The 23,193-nt window shown below is 48.1% G+C and overlaps 1 protein-coding gene and 1 long non-coding RNA gene across 4 annotated transcripts in view; one reads left to right on the forward strand and one right to left on the reverse strand.

Annotated features, from left to right (window-relative positions):
• The first annotated feature begins 1,094 nt into the window (after nucleotides 1–1,094).
• Nucleotides 1,095–18,668, forward strand: LOC311593035. The gene is made up of 4 exons (XR_014777575.1): nucleotides 1,095–1,241; nucleotides 5,603–5,726; nucleotides 15,608–15,695; nucleotides 18,115–18,668. It is a non-coding gene; the product is annotated as an uncharacterized lncRNA (long non-coding RNA).
• PLEKHS1 (pleckstrin homology domain containing S1) overlaps nucleotides 7,882–23,193 on the reverse strand; it is a 32,972-nt gene continuing 17,660 nt past the window's right edge. For 2 of the 3 annotated variants that reach the window (XM_084774051.1, XM_084774050.1), the window contains exons 7-14: nucleotides 23,026–23,101; nucleotides 22,043–22,159; nucleotides 18,758–18,886; nucleotides 15,568–15,674; nucleotides 14,203–14,409; nucleotides 13,378–13,479; nucleotides 11,770–11,905; nucleotides 7,882–8,880 (exon numbers count right to left, since the gene is read on the reverse strand). In XM_084774051.1, coding sequence (XP_084630177.1) covers nucleotides 8,701–8,880; nucleotides 11,770–11,905; nucleotides 13,378–13,479; nucleotides 14,203–14,409; nucleotides 15,568–15,674; nucleotides 18,758–18,886; nucleotides 22,043–22,159; nucleotides 23,026–23,101 — 1,054 coding nt within the window. In that variant the 3' untranslated portion in view covers nucleotides 7,882–8,700. The remainder of the gene's footprint in view (nucleotides 8,881–11,769; nucleotides 11,906–13,377; nucleotides 13,480–14,202; nucleotides 14,410–15,567; nucleotides 15,675–18,757; nucleotides 18,887–22,042; nucleotides 22,160–23,025; nucleotides 23,102–23,193) is intronic. The other variant, XM_084774052.1, reaches the window with a different exon arrangement.

Consider the following 23,193-nt stretch of genomic DNA (forward strand, 5'->3'; position numbering starts at 1 on the left):
TCAATTCCCAAGATCCACATGGTGGCTCACAACCATCTATAATGAGATCTAATGTCCTCTTCTGGCCTGCAGATGTACATGCAGGCAGACAGAGCACTGTATACATAATAATAAATAAACATTTAAAAAATTCCTCTACAGAAAATATTTGAGGAAAACTTGTGTCTGTATTGAACGCATGCAATTTTTTGTTTGTTTTTTCTAAGATGTGGTTTCTCTGTGTAGCTCTGCCTGTCCTAGAACTCTCTGCAGACCAGGCTGGACTCGAACTCACAGAGAGTGCCTGCCTGCCTCTGCCTCCAGAGTGCTGAGATTAAAGGCGTGCGCCACCACTGCCCAACACAAGCACGCAGATTTTTTTCATATTATTCTCTAACACGACAGTGTTGCTGTTTATACAGCATTGACATTGAAAGTATTATAGAGACCTAGGGAAGATTCAAAACATATGTGTGTAGGCTATATGCAGATGCTGCATTGTTCTATAAAAGGGCCTGGAGCATCTTGGATTCGGGTGTTTCCTGGGAATCCTGGAACCGATTACACATGGATGAGAGGCATAGAACCATAGATGGGCCAGCCAGTTCTGCCTGCACAGGGAAACATGACACTTGAGCTGGACTCGCTCTGTCAGTGTTTGCCAGATAAATAAATCCTGACTTGAAAATGTTCTCAGCATGGCAGTGGCGTGCCCCTTATTTTTCCTTTCATATCTATCTCAGAGAGTTCATGGAGAGTTCTAGAGTTCTCTATGGCCTGTGCTCGTAAGTCCAGCAAGTTTGGGGAAAGGGGATACAGGAAGAGGTTGTAAGTGTGCAAGTTCTTTAACAAGCTTGAATACTGTGCGAATCTCTAACAGCCAGCATGAGCTCCGTGAAGGAGGCCTCCTCCTCAGCCCAGTGGTGACATTAATATCATAGACAGTACAGCAACTACAGATTTCACCAAAGTGTTCACAGCACTAACAAACCCCAGCCCTGCTCGAGCAGGGCTTATGTAAGCTGGAAGGAATTTTGGCAGAGTCCCTTGCAGTTTCACACACTTTGTTTGGAAGTGTGAGATATTAATTACAGAAAAGCTGGATGACAGCATCCAGCCTGGTGACAGCGTCGTGCCGACCATCTGCAGGGGTGGAGCCCATCTCTTCCCGGAGCCCCCACCTTCTCCACGTGGCCAGGGCTTCTGGCTTCTTATGGAGAACTCAGGCGATCTTCTAGCTACAGTGTTAAGTGTGTGGTAAGGTAAGGGCTGAATGACAGCTTATGAGGGTTGGAAATCGGATTAGTGTGCTGCTGTCCCTTGCAGGACAACAAAAATCCTAGTGCTCTTAAGTGTGCAAAAGTCAAGTGGCAGCCGGGCGGTGGTGGCGCACTCCTTTAATGCCAGCACTGGGGAGGCAGAGGCAAGTGGATCGCTGTAAGTTCAAGGCCAGCCTGGTCTACAAAGTTAGTCCAGGACAGCCAAGGCTACACAGAGAAACCTTGTCTTAAAATAATAATCATAATCATAATCATAATCATAATAAAAGTCAAGTGGCAGGTTCCTCAGCAGCTCCTGGACTAGCGGGTCTCAACCTGTGGGTTGTGATCCCTTCGGGGGTCACATGCCCAATATTCTGCCTATCAAACATTTACATTACAATTAATTACAGTAGCAAAGTTACAGCTATGAAGTAGCAAGGAAAACAATTTTATGTTTGGGGGTCACCACAACATGAGGAACTTTATTAAAGGGTCACAGTGTTTGGAATGTTGAACCACTGCTGTAGAGAAAATGGTCCAAGGAGACACCCGGAAACAGCAGCGGGCAGGCCAGCCCAGGTCAGCAGTACCCAGCTTTGGAGGAGCAGAGGGATACATTATCTTTACTATTTTTTTGTGGATTTTCTTCCATGATATAGCTGCCTGTTTCCTGATTTCTAGCCTTTGAAGGCTTTCTTGCCTTCGTGTGTGTGTGTGTGTGTGTGTGTGTGTGTGTGTGTGTGTGTGTGTGTGTGTGTGTTTGCCCATGTGTCTGTGTATGTAGGTAGGTACAGGTGTGTATGAGTGTGTACGTCAGGAGATAACCCCAGGTATCATTTGGCTTTTCTGTTTGGATTTTCAAACCAGAGTTCCTTTGTGTAGGCCTGGCTATGCTAAAGAACTTGTTCTGTGGACCAGGCTGGCCTCACACTCAGAGATCTGCCTGCCTCTGCCTCTGCCTCCTGAGCGCTGTGCTTAAAGATGTGCACCACCCTGCCCAGTGGCCATGTGCCTTAAAAGACAACATCTCTTACTGATCTGGAGCTCACCAACAGGTTATAGAGCTCCTAGCCAGCTAGTCCTGAGGATCTGCCTGTCCCCAACTGCCCCATGCTGAGACGGGGAACTTGGGTCCCCACACGCAGCACATTTTCTCATGAGGTCTGGGGCTGGAGCACAGGTCTCAAGCCTTCGAGGAAGCTCTTCTCCGACTTCGTTTCCCAGTCCTGCCTTGTCGTCTCCTGCCATCCTTCCGCTCTAGCTTGGGACTGTATCGCCACTTGTAACTTCTGTAGAAGAGTCTTCCCCGCAGCCCCTGGGTGATGGTGTTAGGTTTGTTTTAAGATGCAATGAGGAAGATCCATTGCCTATGACGGAGTAAAAGACTCTCTTTGTCTAGATCTGGGTAGGGGTTTAAGGTTTATCGCCTGTATTGTCCTTGGCTGGTGCCTTAGTTTGAGCGGGACCCCTGGGCCCAAATCTGCCTATCATAATGTTCTACTTGTAGGCTTTTAGGACCCTCTGGATCCTTCTACTTTGCCATTCTCCCATGATTCTCTCATCTAGAGTCCCACTAGAATGTCCTCCCCTCTGTCTCAGTTTCCTGGTAAGAACACTCTCCACAGTAGAGTGGAGAGTGGGATATTACTTTCTTACATACTCTGGTGCCTCACCTTTGACCATGTCCCCTGGAGGGGGAGACCTGGTGGCACTCAGAGGAAGGACAGCAGGTTACCAAGAAGAGACTTGATACCCTATGAGCATATACAGGGGGAGGTAATCCCCCTCAGGAACAGTCATAGGGGAGGGAACTAAGGGGAAAATGGGAGGGAGGGAAGAATGGGAGGATACAAGGGATGGGATAACCAGTGAGATGTAATGAGAATAAATTAATAAAGTAAAAAAAAGAAAAAAAGAAAAAAGACTCTCACTAAGCCCGCAGCGCACTGCCTCTTACACAGGGATGCTTTTCCTGGTCCCTCCGGGATGCTTGAAGCAGTCTAAGTTTCGTGCGGCTGCTCTAGGGATCTGGCCTATCCCGGAATATCAGGTAAATCCTGCCCATTCTCTCAGATATGAAAGCCCTCTTTATTTTTAGGCTCTCTTCCTGCTTGTCCGCCTATGAAGCTTTTCCAGGACCTGCCCACAGTGGACTCGTCTTTAAGTCTTTTGTGTTTCCAGGTTTGAGTTTGGATGGAGGGCAGTCAGCCTGACTACTGCTCAGCTGTGAATGTGTCTGCCTCAGTGTACCTAAGCAGGAGCTTCACAAAGTCAGGGTCCCTCTTGCTCCCCTATCCCGAGGATAGTCCAACATTTTTGTCACTGGAGATGTGTTAGTTGCCGACCAATTGACTGTCACACAAACCAGGCCCATCTAAGAAGAGGTCTGTAAAAAACATAAACGTGTCACAAAAGGAGCCTTGGTGAAGTTCTCCTAGTTTTTCGAGTAAAATATATGGGTTTTTGTGTTTCTCCTGGGTAAGATGTCAGAAGATGAGTATGTTAATGATCCGGGGTATGTAAAAGGGTTGAGCCTTCCTAGGCAAGCCGTGGAAAGTGTGCCGCGTGTCTGCCCCTGTCTACACCCGCTCCCTGTGCATCTTGCTCTTCCATGGCTCTTCCACTGAGGACACTCAGGCTGTGTCTCCACGTCCGGTCGGCCTGGTTTGAATTCCAGCTCTGCAACATTCTTTTTAGCTGCAGTTCGCTTCTCTGTGCTTCGAGGGTGGTCAGGCTTGACTTCATAGACCTGTTGTCGGACTCTGTACAGTGTATGGTTTTGTGCCCAGCAGCGTGAGGCGTGACTACCCCTCCGTTTATCATGGCCTCCTTCCTTTCTGAAATTCATGGTGTGGGAGCGTGTTGTTCTCCGAATTTCCCCAGTGCTCTCACCTGCCACTTAAGAAACAAGAGGCCAAGCAACACACACACATGACAATGCCGCGACAGTTTCCCTGCCGCCATCGAGGCAACCAAGTCCCAAGTCAGCATCCTAGGGCGCCCCGCATTAAACACTGGTGGCCAGTACGTGTAAGAATCTCTCCCACTGCACACTTCTGACTCTTAGCATGTGTCCAGCTACAACAAGACCCCACATCTGTTTTACAAGTTCACACTTAAACAAAGAAGAACACCTATGATTAACATAATCTAAAAACTAGGCTTACATGCCAATGATTCTTAAATGAAAACGACATAAGAGCCGAGATCACAATAGACTTGTCTTTCCCTTCGCTGTGATCAGCAACTTGCTGGAGAGCTGTAGACCCTGCCATTTCTTGTTTCTGTAACAGCTCCAAAGTGTACTGCTGATGCCCCCAGAAACTTGCTAATTGCTGAGAAAACAATGTAGATATAAAAGTGCTATAGCTCAGTTTTCAAATGAATTATGTGACACCAGGCAAGGAGGAAACAAGGAAGAGGAAAAGCCAGTGTTGCCTGAGTTATAGGTGTGAGTATTTTATTTGAAAAAAGTCTCAAAATCGAATAATGTTTATGAATTAGTACTTAGCACACATTGCAGTGATTTCTTTCCTTAGCAGGTGTTTATCACGCATGTGTACTATACGCTGCAGTTATGGGCTGGGGTTAGGGTGGGAAATAGGATGTGATTGTTCTCCTCTTGGGACATAAGATAGGAAAATTTTGTCTGCTAGAACCTTCTATGATGATGGAAAAAGGTCATTTTGGTGCTGTGTAATACCACAGCCCTATCACCATCTAAGGTTACCAAATACTTCAACCATGACTAGCATGTTTGAAATGGAAGTTTAAATTCACTTGGTTTAAACCAATTTAAAGCCAAATAGCACATATGGCTGGTGGCTACCTTATCAGGAAGATCAGTCCCAGTGTGGAACATTGTGAGTCCAAGGATTTCCAGAACCATCTAGTAAGAGAGATTTGGAGAAGGGCCCCAAGATCCTGTGGGACTGTTGATCACCAGACAACGGTTTCATTAACTCAGACATGCTAAATGGCGTTCTCATTAAAACTCACATGTCACTCAGCCACAAGTCCTTGACTCAATCCAGCTCAGTCTGAGAGCCATGAGGCCTGTTTATTACTTTACATTCTTTTCATAATCCCGAGGGAAAGTCACTTGGCACAAGCCCTGAAAGAAAAGTGTAGAATGGTGGCAGAATCACCATGACTCCCCCATGTCTTCTCTCCCTGGTGCAAGTATGTACGTACACTACATACAAACACATAAATGTGTGGTAGTCTCTCTCATGCAGAGAAGAATGCCTTTTTGGTATGAGGAATGTCAACAGCTTTGAATGTGATTACAAGTACTTGGCCCTGCACAGTCATCCTCTCTTTTGCCAGCCGCTCTTTGCAATTCTGAACTGTATCCTCAGCAGGGAGAACCAAATAGAAACTTCCAGATGTCCCTGAGGTCTGTTTTGGAGATCCGAGGCACCCAGTAGGACGTGGAGAGGTGGTACTCCAATGCCCCACCGAAACGCTGTGAAGCGGGGAAAGGTATGTGTTGAGGAGCTGTGGGCCCAGCACGGAGCCTGGTGTGGAGCGAGGGGAGTGGTGGGGAGGGCAGGAGGTTACCTCAGTCATCTTGCCACAGTTTTGAGCTCTGGCTCCTTCCTCAGCCAGACTAAAGAGCCACACCAGACTCAGGCTTGTTCTAGCTCTTTCTGTTGCTGTGATAAAAACACTTCGACCAAAAGCAAATTAAGGTGGTGGGGGGTGGGGTGCAAATGGTTTATTTTGGCATGCAAGTTATAATCTGTCATCCGGGACCATCTGGGAAGAATCTGAGAGCAGAAACTATGGAGGAACTGCTGTTCACTGCCTCACTCCCGAGCTCACTCTTTCTCACACAGCCCAGGAGCACCTGCCTAGGGAATGGTGCTGCCAACAGTGGACAGAGCCTTCCCACATCAACGATCAGTTAAGACAACCCCATAAAGATATGCCCGCAGAGCAGTCTAACCCCTCATTTGAGACTCCATTCTTAGGTGACTCTAAGCTGTGTCAACTTGAGAGTAAAAGCAAACTAGGACAGGTCAAAGATGAGACATCAAGCAAGGCTCCATGGCATTCTTTTTTCTCCTTTATTATTTAAGCAGACCCAGGAGAGGGCCAGATTCTTTGCAGCAGCCATGGTCATCAATGAAAACGATATGTCCATGGATTGTTGTGGAATTATTAATGTTTAATATTGACTCATTTAATTATTAAGGCATATGTAAAAGAAAAATTTAATATTAACTAAAGCTGGTTATTAATACAGCAGCAGTTATTACTTTTTTTTTTTTTTTTTTGGTTTTTTGAGACAGGGTTTCTCTGTGTAGCCTTGGCTGTCCTGGACTCGATTTGTAGACCAGGCTGGCCTTGAACTCACAGCGATCCGCCTGCCTCTGCCTCCCGAGTGCTGGGATTAAAGGTGTGCGCCACCACGCCCGGCTCAGCAGTTATTCCTTAAACTGCTATTTTATCAAAAGAAGACACAGAAAAATTGTTAGATTTATTACAACCCTTAAAACTCTGGAGCTGGACAGATGTCAGCCCTCTAAGCTATCTTGTCTACTTCCCACACAAAATCCCCATAAATACTTCTGCGACCCCACAAGCCTGTGAACCTCACTCCTCCATCCTCTTGTCTGCCTGGTCCAGGCTGTAGGCAACTTTAGCCAATCAGGGATAATTTGGGAGGAAAGGTTTTAAGCATCATTTTGGATACATGAGAATTTGCTTATAGGAAAATAGGGATCTTGGGAGGCAAGCAGCTGACATTTGAGTACAATGTAGCTCCGCATCAGCCCAACAATGGACAGCAGAGAGAGTGGGAATGGTGCGATTCACTTTGGTGAAGTTATGTAACACAAGGCATAGCCCTTGTCAGGCCTGGCCTGACGGCTTCTCCAGCCGTCTCTCAGCAGGTTCTTGGGTTGTACTCTCTTCTGGATGACAGAAAAGGACAAATGTTGGAGGATTTCCTCCCTCAGCACTACTGAAAACTACATTCTTTCTTCAAGGAGTGCATTTCTATACTCTCCTGAAGACCCCCAGGCCCCTCCCTGATAGGCTGTGGAACTGGGCCCCTCACTCAAATCCCTTGGGGGTACATTAGGATGCAGCTTCCAGGCTCCTACACCAGAGCCTGGAGTGTTGGGGTTGGTGTCCGCCCTGCAATTTCCTTTTAAGAGCAAACATTTTGATTAAGAGAAGCACCTGGTGACCTCACAGCAAGGCCCCCCCTTGTCACTCCATGGCAGGAGGCAGGCTCTGGGGTTGGGGAGGTGGCAGGCTGTGGCAGGCTGACAAGCACTGCTGTGAGCTAGCTGGATGGTCCCGGGTGGTAACGACTCCTGGGTCATCAGACTACTTCTCGCCTCCTTGTGGGCACATAGGGACCAGGAGAACCCATGCATCCACCCCCACAGCTGGCTGCCAGCAGTTTTGCCTGGATGGCTATTTATTTCCACACTGCACTGCTGCCTTGGTTTCTTATTTATGAGATTTGAAATAGTCGTGCACACCCCTTTATTTGTCTTTTTATGCTTTATATACTTATACACATTTTATACTGGCAGTAATCTACATAACAGAAAATGGAATGTTATTGAATGTCTCCTCTGCATGCCAAAGGTCTTTACTAATATAAACACAGGTACAAGGCTGAAGTCATGGCACTTTATTTCAAAGCTGGTTTCAGATTTGTGGTTCTGTGCCCAAGCAGCTACAGAACTCACGAGTCATGAAGACTGCACATCATGCATCTTTCAAAGCCTTCATGCCTTCCAGGTGAAAGGACGGCCTGCGGAGATGTGTTTTCTAAACCTCCCTTTGCACCACCATTCCCCAGGATGATTGGTGTTCAGTTCAGCTCTGCTTTCCAGATTATTAAAAGGCCTTTGATTCTTTTTGGCTTTGCAGTATTAATCTGGCAGTAAACCAATCAATTAAGAATGTCCACTTTCCTATTTGTTTTTTTTACAGCAAGCAGATCTTGGCTGGATACAGCCCCAAACTTCCTCAGCTTCCAAAGTAGTTACTGTGTCTTTCAGAAAGCAGGTGTGCTGAGACAGAGAGGCCACTCTGCCTGGCCTGGTGGCTCCTAGGTTGCTGAGTCACAGCGAGCATCTGGGAGGGCTGCTACAGCCTTGCTTCTCTCTTGTCTCTTTGGAATGAGCAATTCTAACTAGAAGGTCCCAATAGAGCTGATTGTGTGGATGGACCGTGACCTCAGAAAGCACACGGTGTTCTTAATTAGACCAGAGATTCACTCAGTCGGTGTCTGCCGTGTCTGGGGCAAAGTCTCAGATAATAAGGCTTTCCGCTTTAACTCTGTTCATTAGTCATTATCCCATGTGACTTTCCCGATGCAAAAGCCAAAGAGGGGCCAGTGACCCCCACAGTTAGGACACTACAGTGACATAAAGGATGTTGTCTTCCTCCAGTCATAGTGCTCCAGCTTCTGCTGCCAGGGGCCTGCTGCCTACTCTCCAGTAGCTTCCTTCTGGTTCTTTCTGAAGGCCAGGCTCCTCTTTGGTGTCCTCTCCTGTCCTGGCAAGTCCTGTTGGACAGACTCGACCAATCGGTGTTTTAAGGAGCACACACAGGTAGAAGTATGGAACTTGTCTGAATTTGGGATCCGGCCGATGGAGAGTTTCACTTTCTAAGACAAAAGACGGGAGGTGATTAATTAAATGACGGAAGGCTATCCTTAGACTCCCCAGCTCTCGGGCAGTCATCCTTCACACCCCTTCAATCCGTTCTCCAAGGAAATCCTGTGACAAGCTGTGATGAGCCAAAGGCATCGTGGGAGATCTGAACACTCAGTGGAATGCGACCTTTCATTTTCTGACATTTGCTGACCTAGGTCTCTAGGCACGTTTTAAAAGGTGCTGATGGCCCACTGTGCTGGCTTATGTTATGTTATCTTTACACTTACTAGCTATTTTGGAAGAGAGAAACTCGATAAGAAAATGTCCCCACTAGGTTGGCCTATAGATACATTTTATTGATTGATGTGGAAGAGCCCAGTGCACTGTGGGTAGTGACATCCCAGGGTTAGGGGTCCTGGGTGCTGGAAGAAAGTCCAGTGAGTAAACCGTGAGGAACAGCTCTGCACACCGCACTCCTCCCTGGCCTGCCCATACCCTGCCTGACTTCCTTTGGTGATGACTGTGGTTTGGACCTGTAGGAGAAACAAACCCTCTCCTCCTGTGTGGGTTTTGGCCATGCTGTTATATTGCAGCAATAGACATCTAAGTAAGGTAACACAGAGGGACCCAGTTGCTCCAAGAACTCAAAGGGCCTTTGGAGTCCTGTGCATCCAAAGGAGATTGCCGTACAGGAAAGCCCCAGACAACAGCAGAAGGAAACACACTCCATCCTCTGCCTCTAGAAAGCTGTCCCTCCCCTCACACCGTCTCTAGCCCATCCCTGTGCAGCCTCTCTCCACTGTGGTCCGTGTAGATGTGGCTGGCTCAGGCGTATTAGCCATGGGAGATGCGGTTGCTCCCACATGTCCTTTTCCAACATCTTTTCTCTTCCAAGAACCAGGTGTTTGAATTTTAAAAGGTGGTTGGCTCTCTGTGTTTACACAAAAGGAAGAAGACAGGAGTGGTGGGGAGAGAGGGGGGAAGCTTCGATTCTTTAGTTCTCAGCCTTCCTAACACTGTGACCCTTTAATGCGCTCCTCGTGTTCTGGGCACCCCCAACCATAAAATTATTTTCATTGCTACTTTCTAACTGTAATTTTGCTACTGTTATAAATCACAATGTGAATATCGGACATGTGGGATAGCTGATATTCGGCCCCTGTGAAAGTGTCTTCAGCCACCCCAGAAGGGGTGTGGCCACAGGTTGAGAACCACTGCTCTAGATAACCGTGTCGTTGGTATTGTCAGTGGTCAGGACTACGTAGGAGTTGCTCTCAGGTGGAGTGAGAAGGACAGAAAGAGCACCGGTCAGGTGCAGTCTGAAAGGGCAGTCACAACAAAGCGGCCATAGTCAGGTAGACGTTTAGACGTGAGTCCAGCCAAAGCCACGTTTCCTGACTGATGAGCACAGGTCTGGATCTTTGGGACAGAGTCATGTTCAGTAGCTTCTGGAAGGTGCACATGGCTTTCTTAACCCTTTGGCCACAGCGTGGACCACTGGCAGATGCTGTCAAGTATAAGTTACCAGACTATTGGACCAAGACCCCGAAACCAACCTCTTGCCTACCACACAAACTTGCACCAAGGGTTGAACTCTTAAGCTAAACATCACGCCCTCTGAGAAACCCTGCTGGCCTCCCTCAGAAGGTCCATCTCTTCTCCCTCTGCACGGTGTTCACTCCTCAAAGCACGCACTGTACTCTGAGAAGTGCCTACAATACTTCTTTCGACCCACTGGTCTGAGAGCTACTTAAGTGCAAGCTGAGGCCACTTTTGTAGCCTTAGAACCAACAAGGTATCCAGTACAGGGTAGATGGATGTTCACTAAACAGCGAGGAAGCACAGACTGAAGGAACCATGGCCCCGCCGGTAACTAGCTTTGTGCCTGCTTTAGTCACGTGCCTGACTGGTCTTACCCTTTTAGATAATAGCAACAACAGCAGTCTATCCACCTGGCAGGTTTACTGATTGATGAGGAAGAGGCAGGTGCGTCCTTCCTCAGCATGCATGATACATCACCACAGATCCTAGGCCTGAGGAAAGGTCTCTAGTGTTGCAGTTTGTGGAAGTTCAAGTCAAGGCTCTGTGCTTTCACAGAATGTTAACGGAGCTGTCCAACACTTTGGATGCGTCTGCTTATTAAGAGATAAATGCGAACGTCTTTGCCTGAAGCCTGGCACGTCGAGCCCTTCCTCTCCTCTCCCCAGGCCACATCCCAGAGCCCCAAGGAATACAGTTTGAAAACCGCAGGAATGGGTGAGTGAGTGGATCCTTGCTCTGCTCCTCACGTTAGAGAGAAGCTAAACGCAGAGAACGCATTGACCTTCTGAAGGTCATCAGGCTAGAAATCAAAGTGGGCTAAGAAAGGATAGACAACACGAAGACTGTACTAGCCGGTGAGACCATTTAAATGCAGGTTCGCCCTTTAAAAACTGATACTGAGCATTGTCCCACATATTATGCTAAATCTTAATAATAACTCTGTGCAGAAGGAGCGGCGTTTTGTCGGATTTTAGATGAGAAAGGTGACCCTCAGAGAAGCGAGCCTCTCGATGTTGCGGGGCCGGTGCGGGTTGAACTAACATCACTGTGATTGTGTTGAGCACATAATTTGTGCCAGGGATGCTGCGAGGGTGTCACAGCATGCTGTAGTATACTATTCTTCAACAACTGGTGCAGACTGCTTAAAGGGTCTAGTCAGAGTCCATGGGAGTTCGTTTTGCCCTCTCACAGTGTTTGAGGTCAGACACCCAGAGCCCTGTCTCTCTCCTAGCTCAGAGCTTTCCCCACAGTACTTGATTCGGAAGGCAGGATTTCATTCATGTTCTGAGTAGGGCTCAGACTCCACCTGAAACCTTGACCTTGACTCGGTCTGGCCAGGGCTGGTCCATAAGACTCACCTCCTTCCGGATACACCGGGTAAGAAACAAGGACACCTCCTCCAGGCTTTGGGGTCTCAGGTCATTCACGGCCAAGACATGATCTCCATGGCAGAATAAGCACCCTAGTCGGGGAGGGCCTTCCCACCGAGCCACACTGCAGAGGAAATACAACATCCAACAGGAAGGTGAGACCCAGCTCACTGGAGGAGGGGGGCATGGGGCATGCAGGATCGCCTCACTCTGGGCTGAGTTTGTCCCGCGTTGGAAGTCAACATCTCCTTTTTCTGTTTGGACTACCTTCTTCCCTTCCCCACTTTTCTCTCAGCTCCGCTCCAAACAAGCCACCCTTGGAAGGCCCAGCCAAGTCTAGTCCCTTGTTTTGCTTGTAGCTAATCTTTCCTGTTGCAGGGCTTATGATTATGCACGGTGGGAACACTTTAATTGTAGTTTTGAATAATACGTACTTCTTATATTTACTAATTCATGTGGCTACCATTTTTTTTCCTGGCTTTGTGCCCCTGGGAATACAGATCTACCTTTTTGTTTTCTTAGTTGGTGTTTAAAATTTTATAACTCCACAGTTCCAAGAAAACAGAATGCTCAGTACATGTCTGGCAGAAACAAGCACACAGCACTGCACAATGAATATCTAATGAGTAGATAAATGAACGGACAAATGTACAGGCTTGGTCATAGACAAGCTCATGGGCCAAGCAGGTATTTGCAAGTCTTAGATTGCAAAAGTTTGGAAAAATGAAAAATTATGGCATTCTGGCATTTTCTTTAATGAATTATCTTGTAAAAATTCAATCTTCCAGGGCTGGAGAGATGGCTCAGTGGTTAGTAGTACTGGCTGCTCTTGTAGAGGACCTGGGTTCAATTCCAAGAACCCACACGGCAGCTCACAACTGTCTGCAACTCCAGTTCCAGGGGATCCATGGCCCAAGACATGCGTGTGGTGCACACGTCTGTGCATGCAGTCAAAATAAAACACCCAAAATACAATAAATAAATCTTTCAAACTTCCACCAAAATGAATTAAACAGGCTTATTAAGCGGGGGAGGGGAGAGGATCTGACTATGCGTCCAAAGCTGTCCTTGAACCTTCTATGAAGCTCTGGTTGGCCTTGAACTCTTGATGTAGGGTGCCACCATGCCCTTTCACAGTCTAAAAGGATGTAGAATCAGATAAATAGTATTTTTTAAAAATGTCTGCCATATAGACTTTTGTGATAGAGTTTTAAGTAGAGGTTTTGGCTGGGGTGTGGGAATCTTAGGCCCTCCTACACATCTTTTTCTTTTTATTATTATTAACTTTGCTTATTATCTTATTAACTTTGCTCTCTTTTTAGTCGTTAAACATCTGCTCTGCAGTGCCTGGGAGTAGTTCCCCTGACACCCGTTCTCCTTTAAAGAACCAGAAATGTCCTGATTCCCGGGCCTTTTGGCCCCTTTACACGGACCCCCTCAAAGGCTGACCTCCCCGTAGCAGTGATCGTTTCGCCTCCCAGCTCTCTCTGTGGCAGCATATTCTAGTCCGAGTCTTCTGTCCCATGTGGAGCGTCAGAGTGAGGGTGCGCCGCCTTTGACCCCTGTTCCTTCGCTGCCATCGCAGCTCCCACCTACCATATCTGTCCTGCTGCTTCCACCAGAGCAAGGTAGTTGATGACATCCGGCGGGGAGAGGAACACGTTCACAGTCTCCACTCGGCTCTCATCGGTGATGTTGCTGAGACAGAGAACATTTGGATGAGTCCCATCGAACAGCCACTGTCCCTGGCTCTGAACTATCCTCTCGGAGTATAGTTTTTGTCTTCTGTTTCTGAAATGGCACTTTCAGCTAAAGCGTGTCCCAGCGTATGAAGAAAGAGGTATGAATTTAAGTTACTAAAAGCCATTCATTGCATCTTCTCCTGCCCCTCTTTGGGATGTGGTAGTGGATGACAGACAATGAGGAAGGAGGTAAGGCTGGACCAAAAGGATTTATAACCATCTCCATCAGGCCAGTTTGCATATTTATCTTCTGTAAATTATTCCATGTAAAAGAACATGTAAAGTAGCTAAAATTACAACTATCATATCGAGCGCCCTTGACACCACCTAGGGCCTAAATTTTCTCCTTCTCATCTACTGAGAACCTCAGGAGACTTGCTTGCCCACAGGTGCTGATGGGAGAGGCTGCTGATACATTGGCTCGGTGCGGTCCAGGGGCCAAGGCCCAAAAGACTGGCCAAAGTGGAAAATGTCACAAGAGTTGGAAATGCCACCCCACCCTCTGGGACCACTTTCCTTCCATCTGCCATTCGGTGGCTCTGCTCATAGCATCAGTGACAGAAGCCTCTCAGACTTGTGGCTGACTTGAAAACTGAGGAGCTCCCTGGAATATTTAAGTGCATTTAAGGCATCTGCCTTGCTCTTAGGGCCCACAGAGTTTTATAAATGAGAGCTTTACTTGAGTAATATAGACAATTTCACAACAGTTAGTGAGGCGGACCCCTTTTCGTCATCTGTGGTTTGTGCTTCCGGATCGGCAGGGGAAAGACACAGATCACTTCCGGTGCCATGTTCTCCCTCGGGAGGCCCCTGTGCTGGAGTCTCCGGAGAAATCTGGGATTCGGCTTGGCAATTGGCTGATGCAGAGGTTGATTCTGCGAGGAAGCTGGAATACAAGAAGTTAAGTAAGGCTGTTTAAACACGCGATTGACAGCTTTGCACCGTATCCATCAAATCGAAGCATCTAACAGCCACGAAAAGATTAACGAGGTCTTGAGGTGTGCTCAGCATCAGGGCTCACCACCGGGAGAGCTGAGCGGAACATGCCTTCTTCCTAAAGGCGGACGGACTCACAATAACCCTTTACAGGCTTGGGAGGACGGAATGGGCGTGTGAGGTACATAAAAGCAAAAGCCAGAAAAACTTTTGCAGACAGAAATGCCCTGAGGATGTTACAAGTGGCTTTCTGCAGGTGGAAAACCTGGCGCTACGTTTCCTTCTCTCAAGTCCACAGGTTGAGCACCCTCACCTGAGCATCTGGAAACTGAAGTACCTCACACCATCACACGTTCTTTTATGAACAAAGTAATTTTAAAACATTTTTGCATAAGATTTTCATCAAGTGTATGTGGGGTACATGAGAAAACATGACGCATGCATGTATTTCATGTTTAGTTGAGTTCTAGTCTTTAAGGGAGCCCGTGGTGGAAATACAGATATTCCAAAAAAAAAATTTTTTTTAAAATTCTGAAACCCCCAAATTTATGGTCCTACAGATATCAACCAATGTATAGTACAGAGTCTTTGGTGATGTTTTGTAGCAATTTGTCAACAGTTAGGATGAATAGGGCTAGAGAGGCAGCTTGGTGGGTACAGCGTTTGCCACGTAAGCATTAGGACCTTAGTCAGGGTCTCCAGGTCCTGTTAAGGCCAGGCGTGGTAGCACACTTCTGACACCCCGGTGCTAGGATGTGGGGACTCCGAGACGTTCCTGGGCCAGCTCACCTGGTATATGCAGTGGCAAACGACAAGAAATCCTGACTCAAACAAAACAGAAGAGGACCAACACCCAAGGTGTCCTCTGACCCCATATGTCCACTCTCCTCTCTCTCTCTCACATACACACGCATCATTCACACACTCACACACACACACACACTCACACACACACACACACACACACACACACTCACACAAACACTCACATATACACATCATACACACACACTCCCTCACACCAAAGTTAACACAGTGAATCGGTGGTAATTGTTGCATTAAAAGTAGGCTGGCTAGGAGCAGCCGGCAAGAGGGCGGTTCCACTCACCACGATCGCATTGACATATAATTGCTTTCCGCTTTCTCAGAACCTTGGTCTGGATTATTGGATTCAATGGAGTTGGCAGAATCACTGGAACTGGCAGTATTCTCTAACTAAAGACAAGAGGAATAGATGTAAGGATGCAGGCCTGCCGCTGGTCAGGTCCTTCCTCACCACACCTCCTTACCTCACCTCCTCACCTCACCTCCTCACCTCACCTCCTCACCTCCTCACCTCACCTCCTTACCTCACCTCACCTCACCTCACCTCCTTACCTCACCTCCTCACTGCACCTCCTCACCTCACCTCCTCACCTCACCTCCTCACCTCACCTCCTCACCTCACCTCCTTACCTCCTCACCACACCTCCTTACCTCACCTCCTCACCTCACCTCCTCACCTCACCTCACCTCACCTCACCTCCTTACCTCACCTCCTCACTGCACCTCCTCACCTCACCTCCTCACCTCACCTCCTCACCTCCTCACCACACCTCCTTACCTCACCTCCTCACCTCACCTCCTCACCTCACCTCACCTCCTCACCTCCTCACCTCACCTCCTCACCTCACCTCCTCACCTCCTCACCTCACCTCCTCACCTCCTCACCTCACCTCCTTCCCTCACCTCCTTACCTCACCTCCTCACCTCACCTCCTCACCTCACCTCCTCACCTCACCTCCTCACCTCACCTCCTCACCTCCTCACCACACCTCCTTACCTCACCTCCTCACCTCACCTCCTCACCTCACCTCACCTCACCTCCTCACCTCCTCACCTCACCTCCTCACCTCACCTCCTCACCTCACCTCACCTCCTCACCTCCTCACCTCACCTCACCTCCTCACCTCCTCACCTCACCTCCTCACCTCCTCACCTCACCTCCTCACCTCACCTCACCTCCTCACCTCACCTCCTCACCTCACCTCCTCACCTCACCTCACCTCACCTCCTCACCTCACCTCCTCACCTCACCTCCTCACCTCACCTCCTCACTGCACCTCCTCACCTCACCTCCTCACCTCACCTCCTCACTGCACCTTCCTCACCTCACCTCCTCACCTCACCTCCTCACCTCACCTCCTCACCTCACCTCCTCACTGCACCCTCCTCACCTCACCTCCTCACTGCACCTCCTCACCACACCTCCTCACCTCACCTCCTCACCTCACCTCCTCACTGCACCTCCTCACCTCACCTCCTCACCTCACCTCCTCACCTCACCTCCTCACCTCACCTCCTCACTGCACCTCCTCACCTCACCTCCTCACCTCACCTCCTCACTGCACCTCCTCACCTCACCTCCTCACCTCACCTCCTCACCTCACCTCCTCACTGCACCTCCTCACCTCACCTCCTCACCTCACCTCCTCACTGCACCTCCTCACCTCACCTCTTCACCTCACCTCACTGCACCTCCTCACCTCACCTCCTCACTGCACCTCCTCACCTCACCTCCTCACTGCACCCTCCTCACCTCACCTCCTCACTGCACCCTCCTCACCATACCTCCTCACCACACCTGAGAAAACGCATCTTCCACTGCTGGGACAGTCCTTCTTCAGAGCATGCTAACCAGCCTTAGCCACAGCAGACTGAACTACCACAAGTTCTGCCGACTCAAAGCCTGCTTTCCCTTCCTGGGAACCCTCATGTCCCATTGCAGACACATGCATTCTGTGTGGAAGCTTAGACTTTCCTTTCTGCTTCATTCCTGCACATTTAATGCCACGAACCTTTTCCCCAGGTGGAAGCTGACCGGAACAAAGACTAGTTACAATGGTTGTCACAACCACTGACACTTCTGATTGGAGCACTGCCTTCCAGTCAAGCCAGTCTCCTGCATAGCTCTTCCTCATCAAAGGCTTTCCTCCAGATCTCATGTTCCTTGCCTGGGTTGCCCTTCTCCTGCCCAGTAAAGTCCTGCTTAGTCATCCCACACTCCCGAATCACCTCAGCCCTCCTGACAGCTTTTGTACAGTTTCATCTACTTCCCCAGACACCATATTTCACTTATCTACAGCCTGTCCTTACTACACGCCTGGTTGGCTGGTTGTCCCAGAGAACACTAGAGTGGAAGTATTTTTGGTGAAGGAAGTATTCTATGCTTACAAAACGCTGGGCATCATCTTGTGATGTCCACTTGGCTACTTGTAATGCAGAACAGTGTACCAAGGGCTCAGAACTTTGCTGTGAGGGACAGCATGTTTAAACCACTTGTAGTTTAGCATGTCCATAATCAACCTAGCCCCAGAATGCATCTTTAAGTGAACGTGTCACCATCTAGTAGGAAACCTCCAGTGTTGGAGATGATGCAACTCTGTGGCCATCATTTTGTCCTCCTGTCACTTCCTCCACTGCATGTTCTATATCTGTGTCTACCACAGATATGGCTTCTTGGCCAACGTGCCTAAAAGCCAATTCATGCTTCCTTACTTCCCTGCTTAGAAGCCCTTTACATTTGCTGCCCACAGAATAGCGTCAACTTGGAATTCAGTCCCCATCGTGGGCTGGCTCTTTTTTTCCTCTTAACTTTCTACTTTGCTGTTCATAGGCTCTGAACTGTGGCCTGACGAAACAATTGGCCAGACATGGCAATGCCAGTCATCTCCAAAGCCTGCTTTGACTCAAGTGGACAGAGAAACTTGCCCTGTGTCTGATGACCCTAGAGAACTGTGACTCTCTGTGCAGCATTAGCTTTGGTAACTGAGCCTGTGGGCCCAGAAAGCAGCAGGAATACAAGACTCATCACTGTAGCCAGCATGCTGAGCACAACGCAGTGTCAAACACTCCGGACGGCTTCTAGTTCTCAGCAGGCTGTTCCATATACACTCACAGCTCATCACCCAAGGCTTTCGTTCTTTTTCTTACAGTTCAAATAATAGAAAGACTGCTAAACTGCAAATGTTAACCTCCAAGTAGTCAACTGTCATCTCCTCTACAGAACCTTCTCTGGTTTTCTGCCTGGAAACCAGCTCCCTTTCTCACCACTGGCACAACCGAGGCAGTACATAAGCATATGTCTTGGCTATGGTTGGCTCCTATTCAAGTGTCAGCACCATGAGCAAGCCTTCTGTCTCTGCCAGCTTTACCATTGTCCTCTCAGGATCTCAGCCTGAAGTCCCAGCAGCAGTGTGTGGTGGGGGCTCAGCACACTTGCAGAAGCAATTAGTGACTAGTGAGTGGAGGGGACTTACTTCTGAAAGAATGCTTCGAGGAGTGCAGTAGTAATCTTCTTCTGTATCTTGAGTGGGTTCTGATTGGAAACCATGCTCATGGGAAGGGTGAGATTGCCTGAATCTTCGGAGACTTTTTTGTATTAAATGCTGAATAAGAAAGACGGATGAAATTATTGCATTCCTTCCTTCCTTCCTTCTTTTTTTTCCACCTTCTTTTCAATAGAATTAAATACTTTCTAGAAAAGTATCATAGCTCAGTTGTGTTGACAAGATCAGAGGCTGTTTCAGAAGGATGGGTTTCAGGAGAATTGTTTCAGGAGGATGTGTTTCAAGTGGATATATGCAGAAGGCTGCACTACTTGAGCTTGCCTTTTCCTTTGGGCCCCTCTAATGGTGTGAATATATACACATAGTTAACATTTGGAATTTTCCTCTACTGTGGAGACAAGAAGTTTTCCAAAGCCATAGAGCTTTCTCGTGCTGTCCCCACCCCCATCTCTTTCCAGTCATCTCTCAGCAGCCTCTGAGCAGGTAACGAGCCTGGAGTCACTGAACTCCTCCTGGCCCAGGGTTCCTCTTTTGTGTTTTCCTCACAGCCTTGTCTGTTTCCACAGCAGTGCAATTAGGAAGTGTTGTATGTGACAGTTTGAATTATAGGCTTCAAGGTGATGTAGATGCAAGCAATTAATTACTCCCCCCACCAGCAGATAACAGATAGTCTGCTGATGTAGCTGCCCCGCATAGCATGAGAACTGTTATGAGTGTGACTTAATTATTCCAAGAACAATGCCAGGTGGCAGGGGACCCTCATCAGACCTTGAATATTTGTGAGGAATTCCATGGAAGCTAGCTCTGAGTGTGTGTGTGTGTGTGTGTGTGTGTGTGTGTGTGTGTGTGTGTGAGAGAGAGAGAGAGAGAGAGAGAGAGAGAGACAGACAGACAGACAGACAGACAGACAGACAGAGACAGAGACAGAGACAGAGACAGACAGAGAGAGAAAGAGACAGAGACAGAGACAGAGACAGAGACAGAGACAGAGACAGAGACAGAGAGAAAGCCTTGATTTATGATGGTTCAAACTTTGAGGGGTTTTCCCCCTTTCATAAGGGAGTGCCAAAGCAAGAATCATTTACTAGAAATTGTATTTCATATTTCGACAGCCTATGTGTGGGCTATCAATAAGGGTATGATAACTTTCTTGTCAGTCTGGTGGCAGCAATTGGCCACAGCACCTTGATGGCCTTGCAAGCATGGGGGAAAGAGCGGACACTGCACAGTGCACTGTGTTGCTAGGCTGTGATGCCCAATAAGGCAGGTGTGTTAAATGCACTTTCAGCTCATGCTGTTTTTCATTCTTATGGTTTTGTTAGGATATGACCCTACTGAGAAGTCCAAAAGCATCTATATATACTTAAGTCACGTCCATTTTTCTAGCTCAAAGTTCACTGCTGTGGTATGAATGTCCCCCCCTGAAACCCATATTGAAATTTAAATCCCATTGTAATGGCAGTAGTCGGTAGAACTTTAAAAGACAGGCAGGTCATGGCGGTGATGCCGTCCTGTGTTCCTGAATGCTATGTCTGAGAGGAAGGCTGAGTGTACCCTGGTTGATGTCTATCTGTCACTTGGTGCCAGCAAGGAGGCCTCCACCAGCTGAGTCTCCTTGGTCCTAATCTTCACAGCCCTCGGAGCTGTAGGACCTGCGTTTCTGTCCTTAGGGACTGTGCAGTGTATGGTATTCCACTGCAGTTGCTGGTGGTGGACTATGGTGCCAGACTGAGCTGAGGTGGGAGTGAAGGTCCCTGACGGACCCAGAACATCAACAGCAAAGCCTGGCAAGACAAATGGCATCTATAACTTGAGATGGTTGAAAAGGAAATGCTGCTTGATCTCGATAAACGACGGAGGGGGCAAGCGCCACCTGCAAGGCTCCTTTGGGAGGCAGCGGCGCATCCTGAGTGGAAGTGAGAGACACCTGCTCAAGGTCAGTCTGTCTGCCCTTGTCACACACCACTGGTTTTGCTCGCTGAATAGTTCAGATGAGGTGTCTGGCCTGGTGGTGTTGATATGCTTTAAAAAAAAAAAGCTTTTAAAACATTGAAGAACAACCAGCTGAAGGCCGGGCATGGTGGCACATGCCTTTAATCCCAGCACTTGGGAGGCAGAGGCTGGTGGGTCGATGTGAGTTCGAGGCCAGCCTGGTCTACAAAATGAGTCCAGGACAGCCAAGGCTACACAGAGAGACCCTGTCTCAAAAAACTAAAAAAAAGAAAAAGAAAAAAAGAACAACCAGCTGGGTAAAACGGGAGGCCTTGTCCCATTGCAGGTGCTTGGTATCCAGGGGTGGGGTCTCTAAGGGATGAGAAAATAGACATGCAGGGAACAAACTGCCCAGCCTGTTCACTGACAGCAGCCAAGGCTAGAAAGGTAGTGAATGCAGAAAAGTGAGGCCACAGCTCTGTGCCTCCCAGGGGCAGGCGCACTCCTTTGCTTCCTCAACCAGATTGCATTTGGAGGGAAGAGGACGGAGGAGATACATAGACCAAGATGCAAGACTAACGGATCGAGTGGAGGGAAGAGTAAGAAACTCCACCTTGCCTGAGGGTAGAACAGTACAATGGGAAATCAAGGGGTGCTTGGGGGGGGCTTTGTGTCCTGTGTGTGGAAGGAAGAGCTGCCGGCTACACTTAGGGAAGGAGCACCATCTGTCCAGAGCATCCAAAAGGAACAAAATCTTTAGAGTCAGGTAGGCAAGTGGTAAAGCCTACCTGTAGAATAAAAGGAAATGAACAAATTTGCATAAATATTAAGACTTGGGATCATTCTGAGTGTGTGTGTGATGTGTGCATGCGCGTGAGTGTGCGTGTGTGTGCACTCGCATGTGCATGCATGCGAAGGTCAGAGGACAACCTCAAGGGTTATTCCTCAGAAGCATCTGCCTTTTGTATTTGTTTTGCCCCCTCCCTCCACTGGCCTGGAGCTCATCATATAGCTTAGGCTGAATGGCCAGTGAACCCAAAGAATCCACTTGCCTTTGCCCCTCAGAACTAGTATTGTAAGTGTGCACCAAGATGTGGAATCAAAGTCAGGTCCTTGTGCTTACAAAGCAAAAGCTATTCTGATGGAGCTATCTCCTGAGCCTCAGGCACAAGTCTGTTAGTGCGTTTGACTTTGACAGGCAAGGTCAATGTGCACTGCTAGCTGGTGGGAATAGTCGTCAATGGCTGACTCCATGGCCAGTGGGGCAATTGGCAGTGGCTGACTCCATGGTGCAGCATCCTGAGACAGAGGCAATTTGCTTACCATGTCTGGAAGACTGGCCCTTGGTGATGCAAGGCTGATAATCTCTGATGTATTGCCAAGACCAAAGAAAGGACTGGGGTCAGAAACTGGCCTTCTGTCACCCTGGAAAGGTTTCTCCTGCATGGGAAAAAAGTCATTTTGTAATTAGAGTGCAATTGCTCCTCTGTTGCTGTCAGTACCCCCGTACTACCATCCCCACCCTATCGCCACTGTCTGTACCAGAATCTGACCTTCCTGTCTCCAGGGTCTGCCCAAGGCTTTGACATCTGGGCTGGCCATTAGCCAGTGTCGTATCACTAAGCAAAGATTGCTCTTGTCGGTGTGACTTTCTCCAGCTCCCAAGTCCCCAAGTCTGGCCTTGACAGGCACCCTGACACCCACCAGCCTGTCTTCCTTCACAGCCTGCCCTCTCTCTCTCTCATCACTGAATCTGCCTTGTTCTCGCCTCTTTGGCATTTGCAACAAGCATTGGAACAACCTGGAAAACACATCCATAAATGTTCCTACCCCCAAGCTCCCCCTGTGACAGTCTCTCTAAGACTGGGGGAAATACACAAAGCCGTTTATGAAGTCAATTAAATACCTTCAGCTGCTTACTTGACACAAAACACGTTATATTAAAATGCAAGGCAGGTGAAAACAATGTTGGATAGACGCCTCCCCAGACTTAGTCATTCAAAGGGAAGCTGGTACTTAGATTCACAATGGTGGGAAATGGTTTACTCTGAGCTACTATGAAAAACTGCCACCATTAACTCTCACTCCCCCTACCGCAACAATGACAATCTAATTTAGCTCTCTTACAAAACACAAAAGTATTTTCTCCTTTTGTTAATCGCAAATAACAAGGGCATATGTTTCCGTGCTTGTTCGTTCCTTGTATTAATGCCAGTTGCTAAGGAGAAAGAACAGGCTACTATTGTTTCTAAGGAAAGAGGGCTGTGCACAGGTGCCCTGCACCGTCATTAGCCACATAGAGTCACCTCTGTACTCTGATGGGTTGCTTTTACACCCCGGCAAAATGATGTCATGAAGGAGACCCAGTCTTTAATCTTCTCCCTGGGGGTAGGAAGAGAGTTTCAGCTGGCATTGGCAGCAATAGCTCCCACACTCACTCCAAATCCAGAACATTCTTTGCTTACTCTCAGAAC

Source organism: Acomys minous, assembly GCF_964271855.1.
Source record: "Acomys minous genome assembly, chromosome: 2".
Classification (NCBI taxonomy): domain Eukaryota; kingdom Metazoa; phylum Chordata; class Mammalia; order Rodentia; family Muridae; genus Acomys; species Acomys minous.